Raw genomic sequence first — 22,086 nt, 5'->3', positions numbered from 1 at the left:
GCGAAGAAACTAGGCGGAAGTAACGCCGATATCGTCCCGCTGCCATTTTCCAAACCCGCAATATTCTCTCCTCGAGAGATCCGCCGCATGCCGCATCTTCCGTGCGATGATCGATAGAGCCCTGGCCAACGATTCACCCGCGATCTCGATCCCCGATCACGGCTGCTACCCTCTGCGTTTAGACTTACCCCGCTGTTCTTTTCGCGAGCCTAGCCTGCACGCTGCACGCTCCATTACGCGCGTCACACGCACGAGGAAAACGCTCGGTCGTGAACTTGGACGATGGCTGGAATTTATGGGGATGCAAATTTATGGGGAATAAATCCGTGCTGTCCGTCGAATTTTTCGGTTACCAGTTTAGGGATCGTTTTGGATTAGGTTACTGAAGTTAGGTTACTCGAACCTAATTTTTTCGAAATACACCATCTATAGTCCCATGGTCAAGGACCGTGTTAGGTGGACCACTGAGGAATATTCGTAATTGGTGTCGTTTATCGCAGAAGTTCCCTAGCTGGGGAAATAGGGGAATAGTGCTTCTTCGTTGTACAGTTAACATTCGTTTAATCGATTTATTCTCGTCGAGGATGAAGATGATCTGTAGCTAGTGTTTATCCAGTTGCTTCTATCTGTTTATTACAGCTAGAAATGGTCAGTGTGTTATTTGACAAACGAAATTACCATTTTACGCCAAACATATTGATGTTGAAGAGAGTAGACTACAGAAACGGAGAAGCTGACTTTAAAATAATTAATTTCTCCCCAACAAGGATGGTATCTTGAGTAGAAGCTTCTGCAGGACGGCCATTGATCGATCGATCTGCGGGAATGGATTATCGAAATTGGAGGACCGCATTTCCTAATGATTTTTAAATACATCGATTCATCTTCGCCTGACACTAATATTTTAATTAACAGATTGGACATTTCCGCAGCTACCGTCTGTGTTCATCAGCTTCGTGGACGAAATCGACAGCCAGTTGGTTAATCCGTTTGGAATTGGAAAGTGGCGAAGAGAGAAAGAAGCCTGCGTCACCTTGCTGGTTGCTGGGACACGAAAGACAATATTTACCACTCGCCATCTGGATATCGTGCGTCGGAGATCGTTCGTCACATGACTGCGACAACGTTAATTGCGTTATCAAGATCGATAGAATCCAAAGCGACCATTATAACGCCGTATAAAAGCGAACGCCAGGCTGTCGTGAGACAAACTCGTAAATCCTCGGTTGGTATGAAAAACCGAGGCAGGATTCCGCGTGAAAATTACGTCGGAGAATCTCGCGATCAATTACTCCGTGTCTTCGTCCACGGCTGAAATCGTTTCCGGCGTCGTTCGTACGGCGAAGAACTGAAACGCCACTGTCAATTATCCCTAGATAAGTGTCTAGAGTGCGAAATATAATTCTCTTATTGACACTGATCACCGCGGAGAAACGGAAGGCCGGCAAACGACTGCATAATTGAAAACGGAATTTACGTTCTCCGCCTGGTTCCTCAAATTTAATTTCCCTCGCGAGAGTCGGCCATGTCTCTCGCGCGCGACTCGCGAATTTTCACCGGGAATTTTCGAAATTCTTCAAAAACACGAAGACTGGCGCGAAACTGCCTGCCTGGACTGACACGCGAAGTTGCTCAGAAGACGAGGAGATGCAATCGGAAGATTAAAGGTGGAATTAATGCGCGAGGGTGCAATAGTTGAGCGAGGAGCTGATGCTCCGCGGACGACAGGCATCGTCTTTTTCTCTGTCCCATTTTTGTCTTTTTCCACGACGGTCGCTTCGAAATCTTCCTCGAAGTTACGGCATTGCAGTGTGCAGAGGCCCTCCACCCATCGTCGAATCGATTCGACAGAGGCCCTTCCGCGCTTAACCTCGCCGCCACGATATACAACCACCGAGCTCGTGCACGCTCTACCTTCCTCTTTGCGTTACATAAAACGTACGTACGCTGGTCAAATGCACGCCCGAGTTGCCAGCAATCTGCCTACCAAACCCGATTCACCGCACCGACCCCAAGTGTTGCCACGGTGCCGGCGAACCCGAGGGCTGATGCTAATGATATAATTAGCCTCTCCGTGGGTCTTGGCCTCTCCGTGTCCAGGTGACAACGTTTACTCGCTGGAAACACGCGAATTCGTGCACCCCGAGTACCTCGACCCTGGATCCCGCGGTCTTCGGGGTTCGATTCCATGCACGAGGGAAGCGGGTCTCGCGTGAACCCCGATTTGAACCCTGCGAGGTTAAAGGCGAGCTAAAGCATCGTAATTGCTCGCTGCTCAACCATAACGCGCGCTAGCTTTCGTAAATATATTATAAATTAATCCTCGCCTGACGAGGTTAGGTCCAAGTCCTCCTGGACTCGTTGTTTGTATATGCACCATGCACAATCGCACGCGATACAACGGTGCCGTGTTTTACGTATTACGAGTAATAAATTATGTACAAATGTATTATACATTCGAATCTCGGGATTATAACCGGCCCGATAATAACTAGCTCGATCCATTTAATCCTCTGTTACTTTGGTTTTATACAGAACGAGCGATAAAATCGCCTTTTCAGAATTTTTACTTAGACCGCTTTCGTAGTTATCGTCGCAGTACCAGGAGCGAACGCGTCGATTCGAATTTCGCGCCAGAAACGTTCCAGAAACGAGAGTCTACGCTCTATAGTACCTCGTGCACCGTGGAGAACGCGTTAACCTCGAGGGGACGTAGAACCAAACGAAAGTGCTTGAAATATGGCGAGGAAATGCGTCGAAAGATGCGACATGGAAACGAAGAATACAGAATTATTCGAAAATATCAAATATGTACTCGCATAGAGGCGACACGAGCGCTTCCCTCGGGTGATTAATAGAATTACTAGTCATCTGGCGGGAGATTACAATTGCAACTCGCGGGGATGCGGAATTTCATAGTTATCGTGGCGAAGTGGCCCAGGGCGAATGGTATCCGCGTTACCTGCATGCTGATACGGATGGTTGGAAGAATACGCGAACTTTTCGCGAAAGGAAATGGTATATCCGACGTCCCCAAGTTTGGCCTGGGAGCAAGATCTGGCAGTTTCTCGTCGAGATGGAATCCCAGAGTGAAAAGTTTCGCCGATGTGATCGAGTCGCGGGGCTTCCGAGCACGGGACGAATCACGGTGCACCTGGAAACCGTGATTTTTAAAGAAGAGAAGGATCTTCTCTGAATAAACGAGCTCGAAACTCATCGCGCAGGCGTGTTCCCGGCGTTCGTCATGGTAGTCTTCCGCTCGAACTACGCCTAGCATAGCCGAACTTGAATGCAAACGTGGATCAGTAGACCTGAACTTTGGAATATATTTAAATAACCATATTCTCGTTTGATGCCATCTTTTCTATAGTCGGATTTCTCGCCTGGGACTCTCGTGCATTCTCTAAAGCTGGTCTGTGATCTTTCTTGAGATTGGTAGCAGGGTTGTATAGGTTAGAAAATTGTGAAATCCGAGCATGACGGACGTACCCGGAGCAAAGTGAAGCGATATTTGCGAAGACTTCGAGGAAATCTCGTACGTGGAATGTCGTTGATGTTTTATTGGTCGATCGAGTTGTCTTTCCGTTAATATCGAGGACTCGTTTCCGGAGGGCAAACGTATGTTTGGAAGGTAAAGTTGAGGGTAAAAAGATCCTGTTTCGACCCGAGGGATTAACGTTTGCGATCGAGCTACGATCCTCTGTGTCGACAGCGCGCGAACCAGTCGGAAGTTTCATTTACCCTCCAATTAGGGATGCCCGACGCTCGGAATTGCGCGCAACTTTTGATTAGATTTGCCCCGAAAAGTAATACGCTGTCCGAGTTATGGCTTGTTTCGCTTTGTACGGTGTACAATTAACCGGCCGTAATTAGGGGAACAATCTAGCTTGGCAATTGTTTCGCTGCGGCGAGCGGCAGGCCGGTAAATAAAAGATTTCGAAGGCAAAGGTAGCGAATAGACGAACGAAACCGCTTATCCAGGTTGATGGACGATTGTTGGGAAGAAAACGGTGCTCGAGAAAAGGAAAAAATTGTTTCGAATCCAGCGCCGCCTGCTTTTTCCCGGGAAAAGGTATTTTCGTCTGCTAACGATAATGCGCGGCCGAGATTCTTTTGTTAAAATATCGATTCGCGGCTGGAAATTCGTCCCGTTACCTTGACCAATGACATTTCCGCGCTTTTCCAAAAAACGATGCATTTCTCGTCGGCCAGGTCTGCAACGCTCGAAGAATCGCGATCCTACGCGAATGCGTGTGCGGTGGTCGATCGATCGCAGCTTGCGCGATCATCGACGTTTCGTTTTTCGCCAATTTTCGCGAATTTTCGCGAATAATTTGAGGACTGATACACGGTGAGATTTGTCGGAAAAAAGGATTGCGATCTTAGGTTAATAGGAGTGTGATAATCGATCGTTGGTAGCTTATTCGATAATCAACTTAATTTTTCTCGCGAATTATCGTGAATTATTATGAATTTTCGCGGATTTTCGCGAATAATTTGAGGACTGATACACGGTGAGATATGTCGGAAAAAGGGATTGCGATCTTAGGTCAATAGGGGTGTGATAATCGATCGTTGGTAGCTTATTCGATAATCAACTTAATTTTTCTCGCGAATTATCGTGAATTATTATGAATTTTCGGGAATTTTTGCGAATAGCTCGAGGAGTAATACATGGTGAGATCTGTCGGAGAAAAAGATTGCGATTTTAGGTCAATAGGGGTGTGATAATCGATCGTTGGTAGCTTATTCGATAATCAACTTAATTTTTCTCGCGAATTATCGTGAATTATTATGAATTTTCGGGAATTTTTGCGAATAGCTCGAGGAGTAATACACGGTGAGATTTGTCGGAGAAAAAGATTGCGATTTTAGGTCAATAGGGGTGTGATAATCGATCGTTGGTAGCTTATTCGATAATCAACTTAATTTTTCTCGCGAATTATCGTGAATTATTATGAATTTTCGAGAATTTTTGCGAATAGCTCGAGGAGTAATACACGGTGAAATTTGTCGGAGAAAAAGATTGCGATTTTAGGTCAATAGGGGTGTCATAATCGATCGATGGTAGCTTATTCGATAGTCGACTCGATGTTTCTCACGAATTTGCGTGAATTATTACGAATTTTCGCGAATTTTCGCGAATAGTTCGAGGTGTGATACACGGTGAGGTTAGTTTATTCGATAGTCGACTCGATGTTTCTCACGAATTTGCGTGAATTATTACGAATTTTCGCGAATAGTTCGAGGTGTGATACACGGTGAGGTTAAATGAAGGAAAAGATTGCGATCTTAGGTCAACAAGGGTGTCATAATCGATCGATGGTAGCTTATTCGTAATAGACTCGATGTTTCTTGCAAACTTTTGTGAATTATCATGAATTTTCGCGAATTTTCGCGAATAGTTTGAGGTATGATACTCGGTGAAATTTTCCGGAGAAAAAGATTGCGATCTTATGTCAACAGGGGTATGATAATCGATCAATGATAGTTTATTCCTAATAAACTCGATGTTTCTTGCAAACTTTCCTGAATTTTCGTGAATTTTCGCGAATAGTTTGCATAGTGTTGCAAAATGTAGTTAGTCAATGGAAAATGTGTCGATCTGACGCGATTAGGGTTGTGATAATCGATCGATAGTAGCTCCTGCAATAATCGCTTCGATGTTTCTCGCAAATTCACACGAGTTATCGCGAATTTTCGCGAATAGTTCGTTCAATTTTACAAAGTGAAGCTAGTCGGAGGAAAGGTTAGCAATTTACGCGAATAAGGGTGTGATGATCGATCCATTAATAGCCTATACGATGATCGATCCATTAATAGCCTATACGATGATCGACTCGATGTTTCGAACCTTGGCGAATTTTCGCGAATATTTCATTGGTTTTTATAAAACGAAGAGACAGAATAGTCGATAGAGGAGGAGAAAAGATGCACCCCTTTTTTATCGCCGAAGGGGTGAAACGTCGATGATGCGTTTCTTATTTTAAACCAATACTGCGATACGACTAGAAATATTCCTGATTCAAGCGAATCGTTCAAAATCGAGCAAGACCGAATCGAATAGATTTATCGCTCGATTAGTTCGAGTTATCGCGCTTTCCCAAAGAAACTCTGATTAGTTACATCGATCGTGGGCCAGGCATCAGTCTCTGTGTCACGAAGTTTGATCAAAAGATTACGTTAATTAACCTCTTCAACGTCGTATTTCTTTACCAAAATCGATGAAGAATTCCCAAATTTTCTTATGGCACTCAATAATTTCGATAAAAATTACAAAGAAATCGGTAGTTTCAAAAATTTCGAATATTCCAAGTATTAAGAGAAATTTTACCTAAAATTATAGCATCGTTCAAGTTGCTCTCCGATCTTCGAGCAACGTTAACAAATTATCCCAATATTTTTGTTAACGAATAACTACTGGTACCAATTACTCAAAGTCCACACAACGCTCATCGATCGTTAGAAATACGTGATCTTTAAATGATCTATAATAATTTAGCCTCTCTTTTCCTTTCGATTCTCATACGATAGTTCTCCGGAATAATCGCGCAAGGTCCGCAACTTTCGCCAATGAAATTTCGCGCATCGGGGTGGATTCTGCTAGCAGATTCGCCAGGAAAGTTAGGCGCGTGATCCAGAGGAGCTCGCAGAGCTGCGTGATTCCGCGAGTATCTCGAACGTAACCGAACTCGGGTGAAATTGATCTACTCCGTAGGTACGTCGCGTTCCCTGCTGGCAAATAAGCTCTCCGTGTACTTATAGCTCGTGCCAGTTTTCTCCGCGAGGGAACACGCAATTAAGGAATTCTTCTTGGTTCTCGGCGAGGCTCGGAAGAAGCGCGAAAACTTGGAGTGGCGAAACTTGGGATCAAAGCGGAACCTTCTCGCCTCGGATATGCCGCTGTAATCCGGTTGTCGAAACGTTTAACTGCACTCGAAACCTGCCGTGCAATTTTTTCGCTTCAGCCTCGTTCTCGCGAACCGAGACACGGCCGCTGAATTTAATTCACCCCGGGATTGCACCGAGCGTTTGGAGGAATTTATTTTCCTAACGGTGATTATCCCATCTCGAAGTTTATTAGCTTTCCTGCTCCTCGAGGACTCCTTTTTCCCCGGCACTTCCGTATCCGCTCGATTCTCAGACAGCGATGGCTCTCTCGAAATCCTTCCTGTCTCCGAGTCCAGGAAACCACCCCTGACTCGCTCACCCGATTTACGCCTCTCCCTCTACGATCCGACAGCAAACGAACCACCGAATGTTCCTCTATCTTTTACAAATAGAAAGAATAGAAGGCAGCCGTGCGAGATAGGCAGCACGCGAAACAATGCCGATTTCGAGCGGAATCGGCGTCAGAGTAACTCTATCGATCAGCGTGGAACACGTCAGAAACACGAAAAGCAATCATCGCGCCTCATAATTACTACCAAGCACTTGTTGTCGCTCGCGACGAGAGCCTTCCCCTGCTTTTCCTCTGCAAGCTTGCGAGATGTCGCGACGGAGAGAACGAAACAAACTGCATTCGGGAAACGAGATGCCGTCGTATCGATCGAAGGTCGCAATTATTTGCACGACTGAAAGTAAGTTTCAAGGATTCCGCTTCTTCTACCCCCCACTCTTATTTTTTCTCTCTTCTTCCCCCTTTTCTTCCACTTCTTCCGCTTCTTTCTCTTCTCTCTCTCTCTACATCTTGCTCTTCCACCCTTCTCTTTCTCTCTCTTTCTCTTTTCTTAGTCAACCCCTTGTCCGCTGATCGAGCCGCGACCTTCGGCCGGGCTTACGACGCCGCATAACCTTTCCTTCCCGACGCGTAATCTCTCTCTGTGCACAAGTCGATGTGAAACGCTTTCGCGAACACTGCATTCTCGTGTGTGACTGTGTGTGCCGCTTGCGAAATCACGTATCATCAACAAACAATTACTCGATTGTCGTTACCGTGATTGTAACTGGGTGTTTCTTGCTTGCAGCACCAGAGCGCCGCCCAGGCATTGGTGAGTCGCATGTCTCTATCTCTGTTTTTTCTATCTCTCTCTCTCTATCTGTCTCTGTACCTCTACATCTCTGTATACCCTCTGCGTACCACATTCACGACCGTCCACAGACTTTTCTTACGCGACCGTCGCCTGCCCGACGCTCCTCGCTGACCGGTTCCCCGGGTGAGAACCGGAGGAGCAGGAGCCCGAGCAGTCGACGCGATGCATGGTTCTGTGTCTCGTACATTGCCACGTTATGTGCCTCTTGATCGATGTGTTTATTCGTGGCAGCATTAAATCCGATGGTCCGGAAGTCACGCTCACCCCGCGCCAGTCGCGCGACTTCCGGAACGAGGTACCGCGCGGTGTTTGGCCAATGATTAACCCTCCATTGGACGATCGTTCGTTGTCTCGATTTATTTCTTAGTTACGCTCAATTTTTGTCTTCTTTCTTTATTTTTCACGAGCTAACGAAATTTTTATGGTAACGTTTAGTTGCCGCGCGAAGGGGACACACGCCTCGTCCCATGGAGCGTTAACCCTTTGCGGATGGGGTGGTTTTTAAATAGTACCATGGGGCCGAGTCGCTGCCGCGATAGTCATTCGAAAGTAGCAGAGCTCATTTCTGCTTACACGCGATTCTCGTTCTTTGCAACGCTAGCAATAAGGACATACATCAGTCCACCAATAAACCCCTTGACTACTGTGGGCGCCTATGGGTGCTTAGAAATTTTGCATTCGTGACACGAAGGGTGCCAATAGGTGCTTAGAAATTTTGCGTTTGTAACACGAAAGTCGCCTATAGGCGCTCGGCGTAGTTTAGCTTTCTGACGCGGAGGGCGCTTGTTTTCTCTTCACAAAAATGGCGCACACCGTGTCTCAATTCTTGTCGTATGGTACGGCCGCTGCGTATCAAAATCTGCCGTAGTCAAGGGGTTATCGCGTTAAACGCCACGCTGGTGTTACTTGCCGTTCCGTTCATACCACAGTTGGCCGCCATGCGGGTCCTTCTGGGCCTGAACGGAAAGTCTAAGTCTGGTTCTTAGGGACGTGGTGTTCAACGTGTTAACTTGGGACGTGCGGTCCTATGTTTACGTTTCTCGGTCATAGCAACGCGTTTACGTGGGGCACATTTATCAGTCCCTCGGCCCTATCAGTTGTGCTCATCAAACGCATATACGAGTTCCTCGGGCTAACTGATGGTTCCCGCCGAACGCATATATGCGGCGCTAGTCCGCAAAGGGTTGAAGGGTACCCAACGACGTGGGAATTAGAGAGGATTGGTTAAGGAAGAAGGAAAGGTGAAGGAAGGTATGGGAGGACAGAGTCCTGGCGCGAGTTTGGCCTGGTTGTCACCTTCTTCGGTCGTCGCAATTCTGATCTGTCTCTCTCTGCATCGAGCACCCTCGGTTCAGGATGCACCAGGCCAGGTCGCTGCGCGCGCGAGAAGTGTCAGCCGCGACAAAAAAGAATCGTTTATCCACGCCCTCAACCCCGTTTCCGCATAATAGATACGTAGCCACGTACACACACGCAGCATCCTCTCACTCACACGTACACGCGAGACAGCGACACGTAGGGTGGAAAGGGTAAAGGGAAACGGAGAAAAGAGAAAATTGCTTGGACCGGTCGAAGGTGCACGTGCGCGCGAGTTTCGTTCGATAACGACGTCCATTGCGACCCTGGTAAGTACGATTCGGGACCACTTCGCGGGAAGGTGTCAAAGGTGTCCCCCATGAGGGTTAAGGATGGTTGTCTTGTGGTTTCTATGGTGCTGCCGGTTGGTACCCTGATGGCCGTCTTGCTGTGATAGGTAGAGCAGTCAATCCTCCTAAAAACGGTATCTTTGTTTCCAGATTTGTCTCTGTCTCGACGTTAGCTTTATTAACATCTTATACACACTAGTACGAGTCACGAATACGAGGGAAACGACGATAAAGGTTGTGGGGTCCCTCCTGCAGGGGTTACGAAAGAAATCTTGTGGTTCCTATGGTGCTACCGGTTGGTATCCTGATAGACCTCTTGCTATGATAGGTAGCAGGTAGGACTGAATGAAGTGATGCGTATCGTCTTGGGCCTGATAATGGACTCGTCGGTAAAGCTTCTAGCAGACCTTGCCTTAGACGGGGGATACTTTGATAGCATAGGAACTTGTATCTATGGGGATCCAGAATTCATCGAGGACTCGCGTGAAACCTCAGACCTGAGATCTAGCAGTGAAGGTGTGAACGTTGATCGCTACAGTGTCACCCGGTCGAAGTGGTCCGTTCGTTTGCTCGTTTATTCCTTTATTCCTTCGTTTAGACAACTCCGCGAATCGAGTGTGTGATCGAACGGAATCCGCGTCGTGGATCAGCGAGATTTATACGCGTACACCGATAGCCGAGCAACGACCGCGTGCACGAGTTTCCTTTCCGATTGGATTTCGAGATGTTCGATGGAAAATAGCAGTCCTGTCTTTGAAAGTCTGATCGTCCCGCTGAATTAATCAGCATCGACCTGTGTCGTATACTTTTTCTTGTTTCGCTCGCCGGTTCAACCCTCGTCGCTTTTGCAATTCTATTAGTACGATCGGGGATGTTTTGAGGAAACGTGGATGATTCATGGGGCTGTGGCCGAGTCTGTATGTAACCAAATTACTTTCCTAGGTCGATGAAATATTCCTGAAAAGGTGGTCCCCACCTTGGACGAAAAACGGAGTCACGTTTCGATTAGGCCACGATCGACCTAGTTCCAGCGAGATAAATCAAGCCTGTGCCCGACCACGGGGCTTACTCGAAGAAAGGAACTCTTCGATAAGATTTGCGAGAATCTGGCCGAGACTGTTGTCCTTTATCGCGCATTCTGTATGAGAAAAGTTGCGGCCAGTGATTTTCTATGGCAACGCGAACTAGGTCGCAAGTCAAAGTTGCGTAATTGCAGCACTATCGGTTCCGGATAGCCGATTCCTAGCCGGAGATGCTCATAGAGCACTGGTCCGTGTTGCACCGTGTGTCTATACGTGTACAAGCGTGCGCATTAGAGATCGAGATCGTCGGTTTCTTCCTCGAGTGACTCTCCCAAGTCCAAACTTACTTGCCAGCTCGTCGCCATAAATTTAATCGTAATCGGATTCGAAACATCCCCAGCTTGTTTTTCGCTCTCTCGACTCCCTCTGACAGCCCAGGACGAAGCTCTAACCTTCTCGATCATCTTCTCGAGAGATCCTGTCGGAAGGAATTCAACAGAGTCAGGAATTCGATTCGCCAGCTCATTTCCACGTCTTTTAATTTCTCCTCGCTCTCCGACGACTCTTTATCCAGCCATTTCATCCGGGTCTCCATTGTCCCCCATTCTCAGTTGCTTCCAACTATTTCGCTTCCTACGAGTAATGCGATCATTTCCAGTCACGGATCGCGAAGGGAGCACTCGGACGGTAGGAAGGAAGCGACCATCTCGCGATCCTGCGCGTTTTCCTCAGAGGACCTTTGGATTCTCGGACGAAGGTCATTAACGCGGAGACAAATGGACGAAGAGAAAATGGCGTCGCGCTGCGGCGAGAAGGTTAGGTCTGCCTAGGTGGCTCACAGGCGAGATCTTCTTTAATTACTCCTTTTAATTACTCCAGTATCGTAATTCTTCGTTTTCTCGGCTAGCCTCCGTGCGATCAATCACGACGATCGACGCCTTCGTGGATGTTTGCTTCGACAGGCCACACCGTTAACGTCCATAAAACGTGTTTTCCCATGTCGGTTAATATCACTTAGGATATCCCGTCCGTTACCAACCGCGACATTTACTGCTTCGTAAACGTGTACACTTGCTCCACGCTCAACCTGGCAGAGGAGTCGTTTATAGACCGCAGTGTCATCCAACGAGTTGGACGGGAGCCTCGGTCGCCATTGAGCTCGCCACTGTGCTTCGTTGTTCCCCGATTCGTTCGGAAAACCGATGAAAACCGCGGTGTGCTCGGGTCGCCACTTTTTCCTCCTCGTTCCACCGTCGTATCTCCGTTCTCGATTCTTTCTTTTCGGTCCTCTCTTCTCAGTTTTGCGGCAAGACTCGCGAAATGCGGCGGAAACGTAGCAGAAACACGGTGCAGGTCCAAAACCGCGGTATGACAGGTCTGTGTGCGAAAATGAATCGCGCTATGACTGTTCTCAACGCGAAAATAGATGGCAAAAATGGTAACAATGGTGAAATGGTCGATTCCTTCGTCGACTCTGCAGGGTTTCAGGGTACCACCGATTTGTTTACGTTCTCGTCGAGTCTCGGAGGTTGGAATTATTCCGCGATAATGGAGGAAAAGTTGGCGTAAGTGAAAAAGTTTGGCGGATAGGAAGACTATCGGCGAGTCGTGGCAGGATTTTGGAGACCCGAAGAATGGACGGTATCGATCGTTGTAAACGATATTGGGTAAACCCTCGATTATACGAGGATGGCCTAGTCGGCGGCGTAAAAGCGAGATTACGACGATAGACCTGGAAGTGGAAGCGAGGAAAATTTTAAATACCGCGGGGACGCGTCTAGGTAGGTAGCGGTAGGTCATGGGAAGACGACGACAGTGAATCGAAGTCGGTAGTAAGCCAGGCGATCATTTATTCACGAATATTCCGGCAACCCTCGGCCTAAGTGCATGCGAGCCCCGATGCACGTTAATGCACACGTTCTCCATTCGATGCTTCGATACTAGCCGCTGTTCCATTCATGCCGCGAACAAGCTTTCCGGTTCATCGGCATCCACTGGACCCATCCCATCTACCCTTGGCTCGCCGGTTAATCGTAATCGAGGTGAAACGAGAAGAATCGACGAAGAACGCGCGTGTCCTTCGAACCTCTTATTACTTCCCTATCGACGATGCTTCCACCCGTTCCCTTTAACGATCACGAAATAATTACCAACTTTTTCGGCCGCGCGTCCTAATTGATTCACCCCGAATAGGTTCGAGTAGCTCGTTCAATGTAGCTTACTTTTCCTCTGTTTGACCTACTTGCCGTCGACGGTGAAATATTTTAACCCCGGCGCTCGTTCAATTACGTCAAACCGATCTTCGAAACAAAAGATTCGGGGGACAGTCGGGGATCCGCTCGTGCTGCGTCATCCAACGACATCTGTCACAGCCACGCATCCAAACCTTCCTCTCTCCTCTCCCTTTTTTCTCTCTCCATTTCTCACCCTCTCGCTGGCAATTTCAAGTTTATCCATTGTTCCAACGCGCGTTACTCGCCGCTTCAGCGACCCTAGCAGCCCTTCGGCCGAAGGTCTCGTTAAAAATTTCAAGGACCGACTGCGCTCGGCCCGAGTTGGGCTCGACCGGTCGTTAAATCGAAGGCGTAAATAGAAAAAGCGTAAATAGCGTGGTAAACATGGAAATGCCGAAGGTTTTCGAGTACGACCTTAATCTTTTAAGGGCTCGTCGACGAGCGCCGATCGATCGCGTTCCTTCCGTCGTGGGGGGTCGGTCTCGGTTGCAAAGATCCGCGAATTCGATCGTGGGGCCGGGTTGCTGAAGCGGAGGGTGGTGGTCGGCGAATAGGAGCTGGTTTCCGCGAGTCGTTTCGCACAGGGCAGGGTGGAAAAGTTTGTTCGAAACACCGTCGTCCTTGGCGAGTCGGTGCGAAAGACGATTCTGACAATCGAGTGCTCGCTATTGTTCAAACGCGACGAGGAACTTGCAAGCGTTTGCCTAACGGCGCGCGGCACTCTCGAAATATTGCCAGCGCGATAAGCGCCTACGCGAGCGCTCCACGCGACTCCGCTTCGCCTCGGACGCGAGTGTTTACGCGCGTGGAAAGGGTGCAGAGTGGGGAAAAAAAGCGGAGAACGGAGAGAAGAGGAGGGAAAAAAATATGGGGAGGAAAGAAGGGAAACGCGTGGATCGCTGGAACGTTTGTCGTCTATCCTTTTAGACGCCCTGTCGCTTGTTTTCGCGCGCATCGACGTATCGACAGTGCAACGCGCTCGCACGCCTCCTCGCCATTTCCGTTTCGCCACGCTTCTTCGATTCACGCTGATCGCCTCTGGTTTGCTGGAAATTTTCATCGGTTCTGCGTTTGAAATCTTGTTATGCTCGTGGGTAAATGGTTTTAGCGTAAAATCGTGATCGTGTCGTTTATAACAGAAATTTGTTGGCCATACAATCCCTTACAAGAGTATTCTAATGCTATACGTATTTTCATACGGATCTACCACTGTTCAAATGATCGATAGATAGACAATACTTTGCCTATAATATCGTGCGAGACTCGTGGTACGAATATCGGGTCATATACGAATTTCACGGCTGAGAGACGTGGTTTGCAAATAGGTCCCGACGTAAACATCACGGATCAGGCTCGTGGTTAATTTTCACCCATATTTTCCTGTGTCAGTTACGTGTTACTCTTCGTAGTATTCAGACGAAATGACTTGACCTGCCTGACGTTGAATCATAAGCTAAGGAGTTTAAAAATCTACCAAAATGGAGGATCGGACCAAAAGTTTAAAGATGGTTATTTAAACGGTGGTAGGTTTAGCGTCGATTAGTACCCCAATTCAAAAATTTTAATTTCAATGTAATCACGCGTGTACATTTAACATAACGAATGACACGTAGATTAGTTTTTCAAATTCGCAGATATTCGCAATCCGATCTCCATTTCTTCAAATACAACTCTGCAAAGCTTCTCGACTAAAATGCGTTCCATCGTTAGCGCTCTGTCACGCCAATTTTCATGAAAATCGGATTTTTTGGCTCGCACAGTCCCTTTGAAACACGTATAGCGTTCGATCACTCTCGCGAATAACCGTGTAATAAATAATCGCATTGCAATTACCTAAATTTACCGGGAAAAATGTTTATTCTCCCTCGGACCACAATTTGCTCCCACGTGTAATTTTAAACCGACGTTAAAAAATCGGATGGCCGACCATTACGACCACGTTCGTCTAATTTCTGCAGAGCACGAAAGCGACTAACAATAATCGCCCGTCCCTCTAATTATAAGTACATGGCCAGAGGTAAGCGCCCGTTCAGCCGGTAGCAAGGGTAGTCCTAGGGTCTGAGATCGAAAGATACAACACTTACTGACAAAAGTTAAGAAACCACGTACTCGTTTGGGAATTTCGGTATATTCTCTCTCTTCTAAGATACATAGGTCGAACCTAAAAACAGTATAATAAATAATATAGTCATTTCAAATAGTAATAATAATATAGTCATTTTAATCCTAATAGGTTTTGACTGAAAAATTTAATTTTATTGACATTTTCGACTAATATCGTGGTGAACTAATTTTTTTGCATAAATAATATAGGAAAATCCTCTTGGATCACTATAGTCACTTTAGTCCTAATAGGTTTTGACTGAAAAATTTAATTTTATTGACATTTTCGACTAATATCGTGATAAACTAATTTGTTTGCATAAATAAGAGAGGAAAATCCTATTGGATCACTATAGTCATTTCAATCCTAATAGGTTTTGACTGAAAAATTTCATTTTATTGACATTTTCGACTAATATCGTGATGAACTAATTTGTTTGCATAAATAAGAGAGGAAAATCCTATTGGATCACTATAGTCATTTCAATCCTAATAGGTTTTGACTGAAAAATTTCATTTTATTGACATTTTCGACTAATATCGTGATGAACTAATTTGTTTGCATAAATAAGAGAGGAAAATCCTATTGGATCACTATAGTCATTTCAATCCTAATAGGTTTTGACTGAAAAATTTCATTTTATTGACATTTTCGACTAATATCGTGATGAGTTAATTTTTTTGCATAAATAAGAGAGGAAAATCCTATTGGATCACTATAGTCATTTCAATCCTAATAGGTTTTGACTGAAAAATTTCATTTTATTGACATTTTCGACTAATATCGTGATGAACTAATTTGTTTGCATAAATAAGAGAGGAAAATCCTATTGGATCACTATAGTCATTTCAATCCTAATAGGTTTTGACTGAAAAATTTCATTTTATTGACATTTTCGACTAATATCGTGATGAACTAATTTGTTTGCATAAATAAGAGAGGAAAATCCTATTGGATCACTATAGTCATTTCAATCCTAATAGGTTTTGACTGAAAAATTTAATTTTATTGACATTTTCGATTAATATCGTGTTGAGTTAATTTTTTTGCATAAATAAGAGAAGGAAATCCTATTGGATCACTATAGTCATTTCAATCCTAATAGGTTTTGACTGAAAAATTTAATTTTATTGACATTTTCGATTAATATCGTGTTGAGTTAATTTTTTTGCATAAATGAGAGAGGAAAGTTCTATTGGATCACTATAGTCATTTCAATCCTAATAGGTTTTGACTGAAAAATTTCATTTTATTGACATTTTCGACTAATATCGTGGTAAGTTAATATTTTTACATAATATAAAAATAACATTCCGAGCATCAATAAACAATGAGTCTTTTTCGAACATACTTGTGCAAGGGTCATATTGGGATTATGGGTAAAAAGAAATAACTCTCTTTATTCTATAATTATCTTTATTCTATCCTAAGAAAGGTATATGAAATGTATTCTGACTGTTCGCATGTAGAGTCAAAACTAGATTGAAGAAAAAGGGTATAGTTAACTTATATTAAGACTGTTAATATAATATATAATTGTTTTTAAATTAAACTAACTATTATAAAAGAAGGCACGTGGTTTCCATTACCTGTCAATTTGACAGGTATCCTTAGAAATAGGTATACAGATAGCGTCCGTAAACCTAGTGTTAATGAAAGTAGGAATGAGTCAGTTGTTTTTGGATTCTGAAATTGGTCCTCATTTATTAGCTAGACCCTTCTAGTGACTAAGGGCCAACGAATCGTTAGTCATCCATCTTTATACCTGACCAGCACAATACTTCACGACTCGAATCCGCAGACCCTATCAATAGAATGCGCATTCTCTCTAACAATTTCTCAGCAAACCTTCAATTTTTTGGCAATATCTTTGGCAATATTTTTTGGCAGTATCTCTTCGTTTAAAAACCAGATCCTAAATCCCTAAACAAATTATTTATATCGACAATATCGTTATTTCTACTATACGTAACCTATATTTTTTTTTCTTTCTAACAAACCGATGTATTTTTATTTTCCACTAATGGGTTTTACTACCCCGTAAATTATTATTAAATAAATAAATAAATAAATAAATAAATGATATTCACACACTGCTCTCGTCTCTCACGTAAAGCTTCCGCAGTCCGCTTCTCAGCTGCCCTTTTAACCCTTTGCACTGGACGATTTTATCGTTAGAGAAAAATAGTAATTCAAAGACTTAAAGACTTTCTGCCATACAGTCGAGGATGTTTTTCAAAGGATAAATAAGAAATCGTATGCAAATTAAGACGTGGAATTATTTTACTTCGACGTTCCAAACGAAATGACATAATCGTTTGGGAATTTGGGTATATTCTCTATCTTCCACGATACGTACAGGTTGAAACTAAAAATGGCATAATGTAAGAATAGGTAAGAGTTTGCGAGCTTCGGTTACAGATAAGGCGATGTGCATGTAAGTGAGGAGCACGTAGCAGTGATAACCGGAGTCTCAAAACGAAGCGGCGATCCGCTTGATCTGCGCGGCGGATTAACAAAGGAGGCCCACCTTCAACCCTTTACACTCGAGAGGCGACTCTCGATCGCCATTTAATCAGATTCTAAAAATCGATGTTAATTAACACTAGGTTTACGGACGCTATCTGTGTACCTATTTCTAAGTACACCTGTCAAATTGACAGGTAAAGGAAACCACGTACCTTTTTTTTAACCCATTGACTGCCAGCTGCAAGTTTAGATTGGCTACAAATGGCCATTTGAGTTAGGAATTATCAGTAAGGATGAATGAAAAATGTATATAGTGCAGAGAACGTATTAATTATCAATTTTTATTATTAAAACTATTAAAATTATAACTCTGACGATTAGATCATTATATTTTGTAAAACTTCATGTTTTCTTTAAAATAAAACCGTGGCACCCAGGGCAAGACGCGCTAAATTTGCGTGGCAGTCAATGGGTTAAACGATTAGTGTAGGAAGGATTTTAGTAAACTAGGCTCTTTGTTCCTGGGTAACTTTGTTATTCTTTTCGTACGCTGATCGGATAGTGCCCCAAAAATGCATCCCTCGTTGTTTTATGGGGCCTGTCTCCTCTCTGTCGCCTTGTCTCCACGTGTCTGTAGCCTCCTTCGCTGAGTTCCGGGCCAGACACCCAAGCTTGGTGTCCAGCATCCCCATCTGTGGCTGTAGCCCTTAGGCCTTCCTAGAACTCCAACGAAGAGCTTTCTCCTGCCGGAAGACAATGGGCAGCGGTGAAAGTTGCCCACATTAGTTTAATTTAAAAACAATTATATATTATATCGTAGAGTCACACAGTCTCTACTCGCTGGAGAGTACCTCGGAATACTCAGATTCACTGCAGTCTGTATTTTCTATTCGATTCTCAATAACGCGTAACTCTCGCAATCACAACTCTCGGTCTCAACTCTCTAATGACTATCTCAAAACTCTCCCTATCTTCCAGAGCGGGCCCTTTTAAGCCCGTCTGGAAGGCAAGAGCCTCCCCCGAAGGAGGAGAAAGCTCCCTCCACGTAACACTCTGAGATGGAAGGGATTCCTCCTTCAGGTTAGGCTCTCTGAAGGGTCACCCACGCGGGGACCCTTTCCAAGAGGTGTCCACGGATGCGTCACCCCCGGTTTACAATGGGGAAAACCGGGGTTGAGCCAGGCTACCTCACATGGCCTGGCCCCAACTTCCCCAGGCTCGTCTGGCCGCCAGACGCTAACCGGGCCTCTATACCTGGGGAAGTCAAAAAGTATCCTACAATATTAACAGTCTTAATATAAGTTAACTAAATCTGTTACCATCGTATAATTTGAGCAACCCTTCCGTCCAATTGACGAGATCCGTAAATCTAGTGTTAATATATTGCGAGAGGAGTCTATTTGGATGGCGTCACTCTGCATCGAGATCTATCTTTGCTTCGGGGAACCATTCAGCTTATCAATTCTTGAAACAGGATTGAGCGATGCAATGGGTTGTCATAGAACCTATAAAAACCTAGCTGAAGGGTTCGACGGGGCACTTTTTGACAGTTCACCGTCTGCATCATAGACGACTTCAAAGCTTCGTATATTTTATACCGCGAAGAAATATAAAATTTAATCAGAATCAAAAGTTCGTTTTGACTTTTTCCTCGTGTTGGGAATTTGGGAATTCACGTGTTGGGAATTTCTGGGAGGAAATTCAAACGATTAGCGTACAGGGATGTAACCGTATTCAGTCGTACAGCAATTGGATGTATAAAGTTTAACCCTTTGCACTCGAGAGGGCATCATCGAGAGCTTCAGTCATCATTTGATAAAATTTCAAAGATCGATACTGATTAATATGTCAAATTTAAGACAACGTAACGGTGTGCGAGGCGTCGAAATCAAATAATTCTATGTGTTAATTATTATACCATTATTGTTATGGTTTTTATCACACCACTGTGGGTCACAATACGTAAGGGATCTGCGCTGTTCCGGATTTGAGAGTGAGAGCAGCGAGAGACAGCAGGCCCTTTTAACACTAGAACTACCAACCCAGTGAAAATGACTGGTCCTAGAATTTTCCTTTTTGCAGTCACCGAACACATACACCTGCTTTAAGAATAAAATTGGTATCAACTCGTATTAAGAAAGAACTGTAATCAATATATTCACTCATATTCATCGTATCGCTGAAATTACTATAATCTGTGCACGTTATAGTTAGGTACCCATTAAAGATCGGTAGTTCTAGTGTTAACCCCTTGCCTGTCTGATTACCTTTCGCAAAAATTCTGTTCCCTACATCTTGAACAGACATCTCGGAATCGTGGATAATTTATCGATATTTGTTCTCCTCGGGGTCCTATGTAGATTTTGCCCAGATTCATGCGACTAAGTTATCGAGGACGTCGTTTATGGCAATTCTTACCGTCGTTAACACTAGACTACCAACCCAGTGAAAATGACTGGTCCTAGAATTTTCCTTTTTGCAGTCACCGAACACATACACCTGCTTTAAGAATAAAATTGGTATCAACTCGTATTAAGAAAGAACCGTAATCAATATATTCACTCATATTCATCGTATCGCTGAAATTACTGTAATCCGTGCACGTTATAGTTAGGTACATTATACATTAAAGATCGGTAGTCCTAGTGTTAAACCCCAAAAATCAACCCCTTGATGCCTGCATAGTATCTTGAGGTCCAAAGGTCGGTATTGGCCTGCAACCTCTAACAGGCCTGTCATCATCGTTGCATAGGCATAGCAAATTTACAATAAATCCGATCTTTACCACATTCTACATATTAATTTGCATACGATTTCTTATTTACCGTTTTAAAAATATCGTCAATTTTATGGCTGAAGGTCCACGAATTACTATTCTTCTGTACAGATTTATTTCGATTCTCCGAGTGTAAGGGGCTAATTTTTGTCACTGAACGTATATCGCCGGAAGACGATATTTCTATGGCTTTACACACGGAGTCCAATCTCTTCGCCCCATTCTTTCCTACCCTCTTGGACCGGAGGTACGATTAATCGCGACGATTATCGGCACCGGGCCATTACCCGCTTCTCCGCTCCGCGAGCAGCCCCCGTTCTCCGAGTGAGATTAATTCGGATTAATTCCTGCGGATGTCTCGCGTTTGTCCGACATCCGCGTCGACTCTCGAGGACTCGCGCACGAGCGTGCACACACTCGGCTGTCGTTAATTACGCGGCGAGATCTCGTCCCGACTCATTTGTCCACCACCCTCCGCCCTTATTCTTCTGTTCCGACCTGCTCGAGCTCGCAGTTTCTTTTTTCGCGGAAAGTCGGCCAGGGTCAGGGCTTCCCTGACGTATCACAGGACACGCGAATATGCGCCGGTAGCACGAGAACGCTCGGGAACGTCGTGGAAGCGAGGCGACCGGCCAGGCGGAAGGGGTTGCACGCGGTATGTAGGTTAAACTTGGGAAGACGTCGAGATCCGGCCGTGGAACAGGACGCAGTGGTCAGCTAGATGATCGGCCACGGGATTGCCGATCATTTCCGGTTCGGCGCTAATCGACGGGACGCCGCTTATTTCCGGCGACCAACGATCTCGCGCTGGTCCGCGAATTTCCACGCGGAAGACGACTTCTTCCCGAGAAAAATTCGATTATCCTCGAATTGGTCGGATTATCCTGGAATACAAGTCGATTCGAGATCGATAATCCTCGACGTCGGTGTAAACCTTGATGGATCCGAGCCGTGGACCGAACCAGACGTCATCCGGCGACCCGAGTGCCGGAAAATTACGGGCCCGGAAAGCCTCTTCTATTTTCCTGCCTCTTTTCCTCTTCTGGGTACTCGAAACCCGTCATTTATTTACCATTCGGTCACGGTCTCGAATTCTCCGGCGGTTCTTCCGGATTTCATCCCCCTAAATGTATCTTGAAATAACGACGTCGATCGTTGGAAGCGCATCGCGCACGTGGAACCTGGAAACGCGTTGTTGGATGACTAACGATTCGTTGGCCCTTAGTCACTAGAAGGACTTGGCTGACAAACCAAGTATTTCAGAGTATTTCAGAGTCGAAAAACAATTGACTCATTCCCACTTTCACTAAGGGCCAATGGTCATCTTCACCCCTCCAAAAACTAACATTATATAAGCGCCCACTTATTTCAGAGTCGAAAAACAATTGACTCATTCCCACTTTCACTAAGGGCCAATGGTCATCTTCAACCCTTCAAAAACTAACATTATATAAGCGTCCATAAAATTTGCGAAAGCTCAGGTTGAGGCCACAGTTTCAGCACAGTTCAGTTCAGTCAGTTCCAGGTTTCAATTTCTGTTTTGTTTTCTTCCTCTCCGCCGACTTGTATTTTTCCAACGCAGCCTCGTTGCTGGAACCCGTGTTGTATATTGAAATCCGGGTTCCAACAGCGTTTGCTCTCGATGGTTATCGTTTAAATAATTATAACGCGGTTGAATCGTTCGAACGCAACCCTAAAAGCCAGTGCGGAGGCAATCTCGATAGGGGTGGCGCGTTATCCGAGGAATTGGAAAGGAAAACGAAACGGGGATCGAGGGAGCTGCGAGTGCAACGATCGAGGTA

The 22,086-nt window shown here is 45.1% G+C and overlaps 1 protein-coding gene across 3 annotated transcripts in view; it reads left to right on the top strand.

Annotated features, from left to right (window-relative positions):
* Nckx30C (solute carrier family 24 member Nckx30C) overlaps window positions 1-22,086 on the top strand; it is a 66,099-nt gene that overhangs the window by 2,054 nt on the left and 41,959 nt on the right. For all 3 annotated transcript variants that reach the window (XM_017898530.1, XM_017898531.1, XM_017898529.1), the window contains exon 2: window positions 7,968-7,991. In XM_017898530.1, coding sequence (XP_017754019.1) covers window positions 7,968-7,991 — 24 coding nt within the window. The remainder of the gene's footprint in view (window positions 1-7,967; window positions 7,992-22,086) is intronic.

This window comes from Eufriesea mexicana, unplaced genomic scaffold (assembly GCF_001483705.2).
Source record: "Eufriesea mexicana isolate 0111107269 unplaced genomic scaffold, ASM148370v2 scaffold654, whole genome shotgun sequence".
NCBI lineage: Eukaryota > Metazoa > Arthropoda > Insecta > Hymenoptera > Apidae > Eufriesea > Eufriesea mexicana.
Note: the sequence above shows the minus strand (reverse complement) of the source record. Positions and strands in the feature narration are given on the sequence as shown.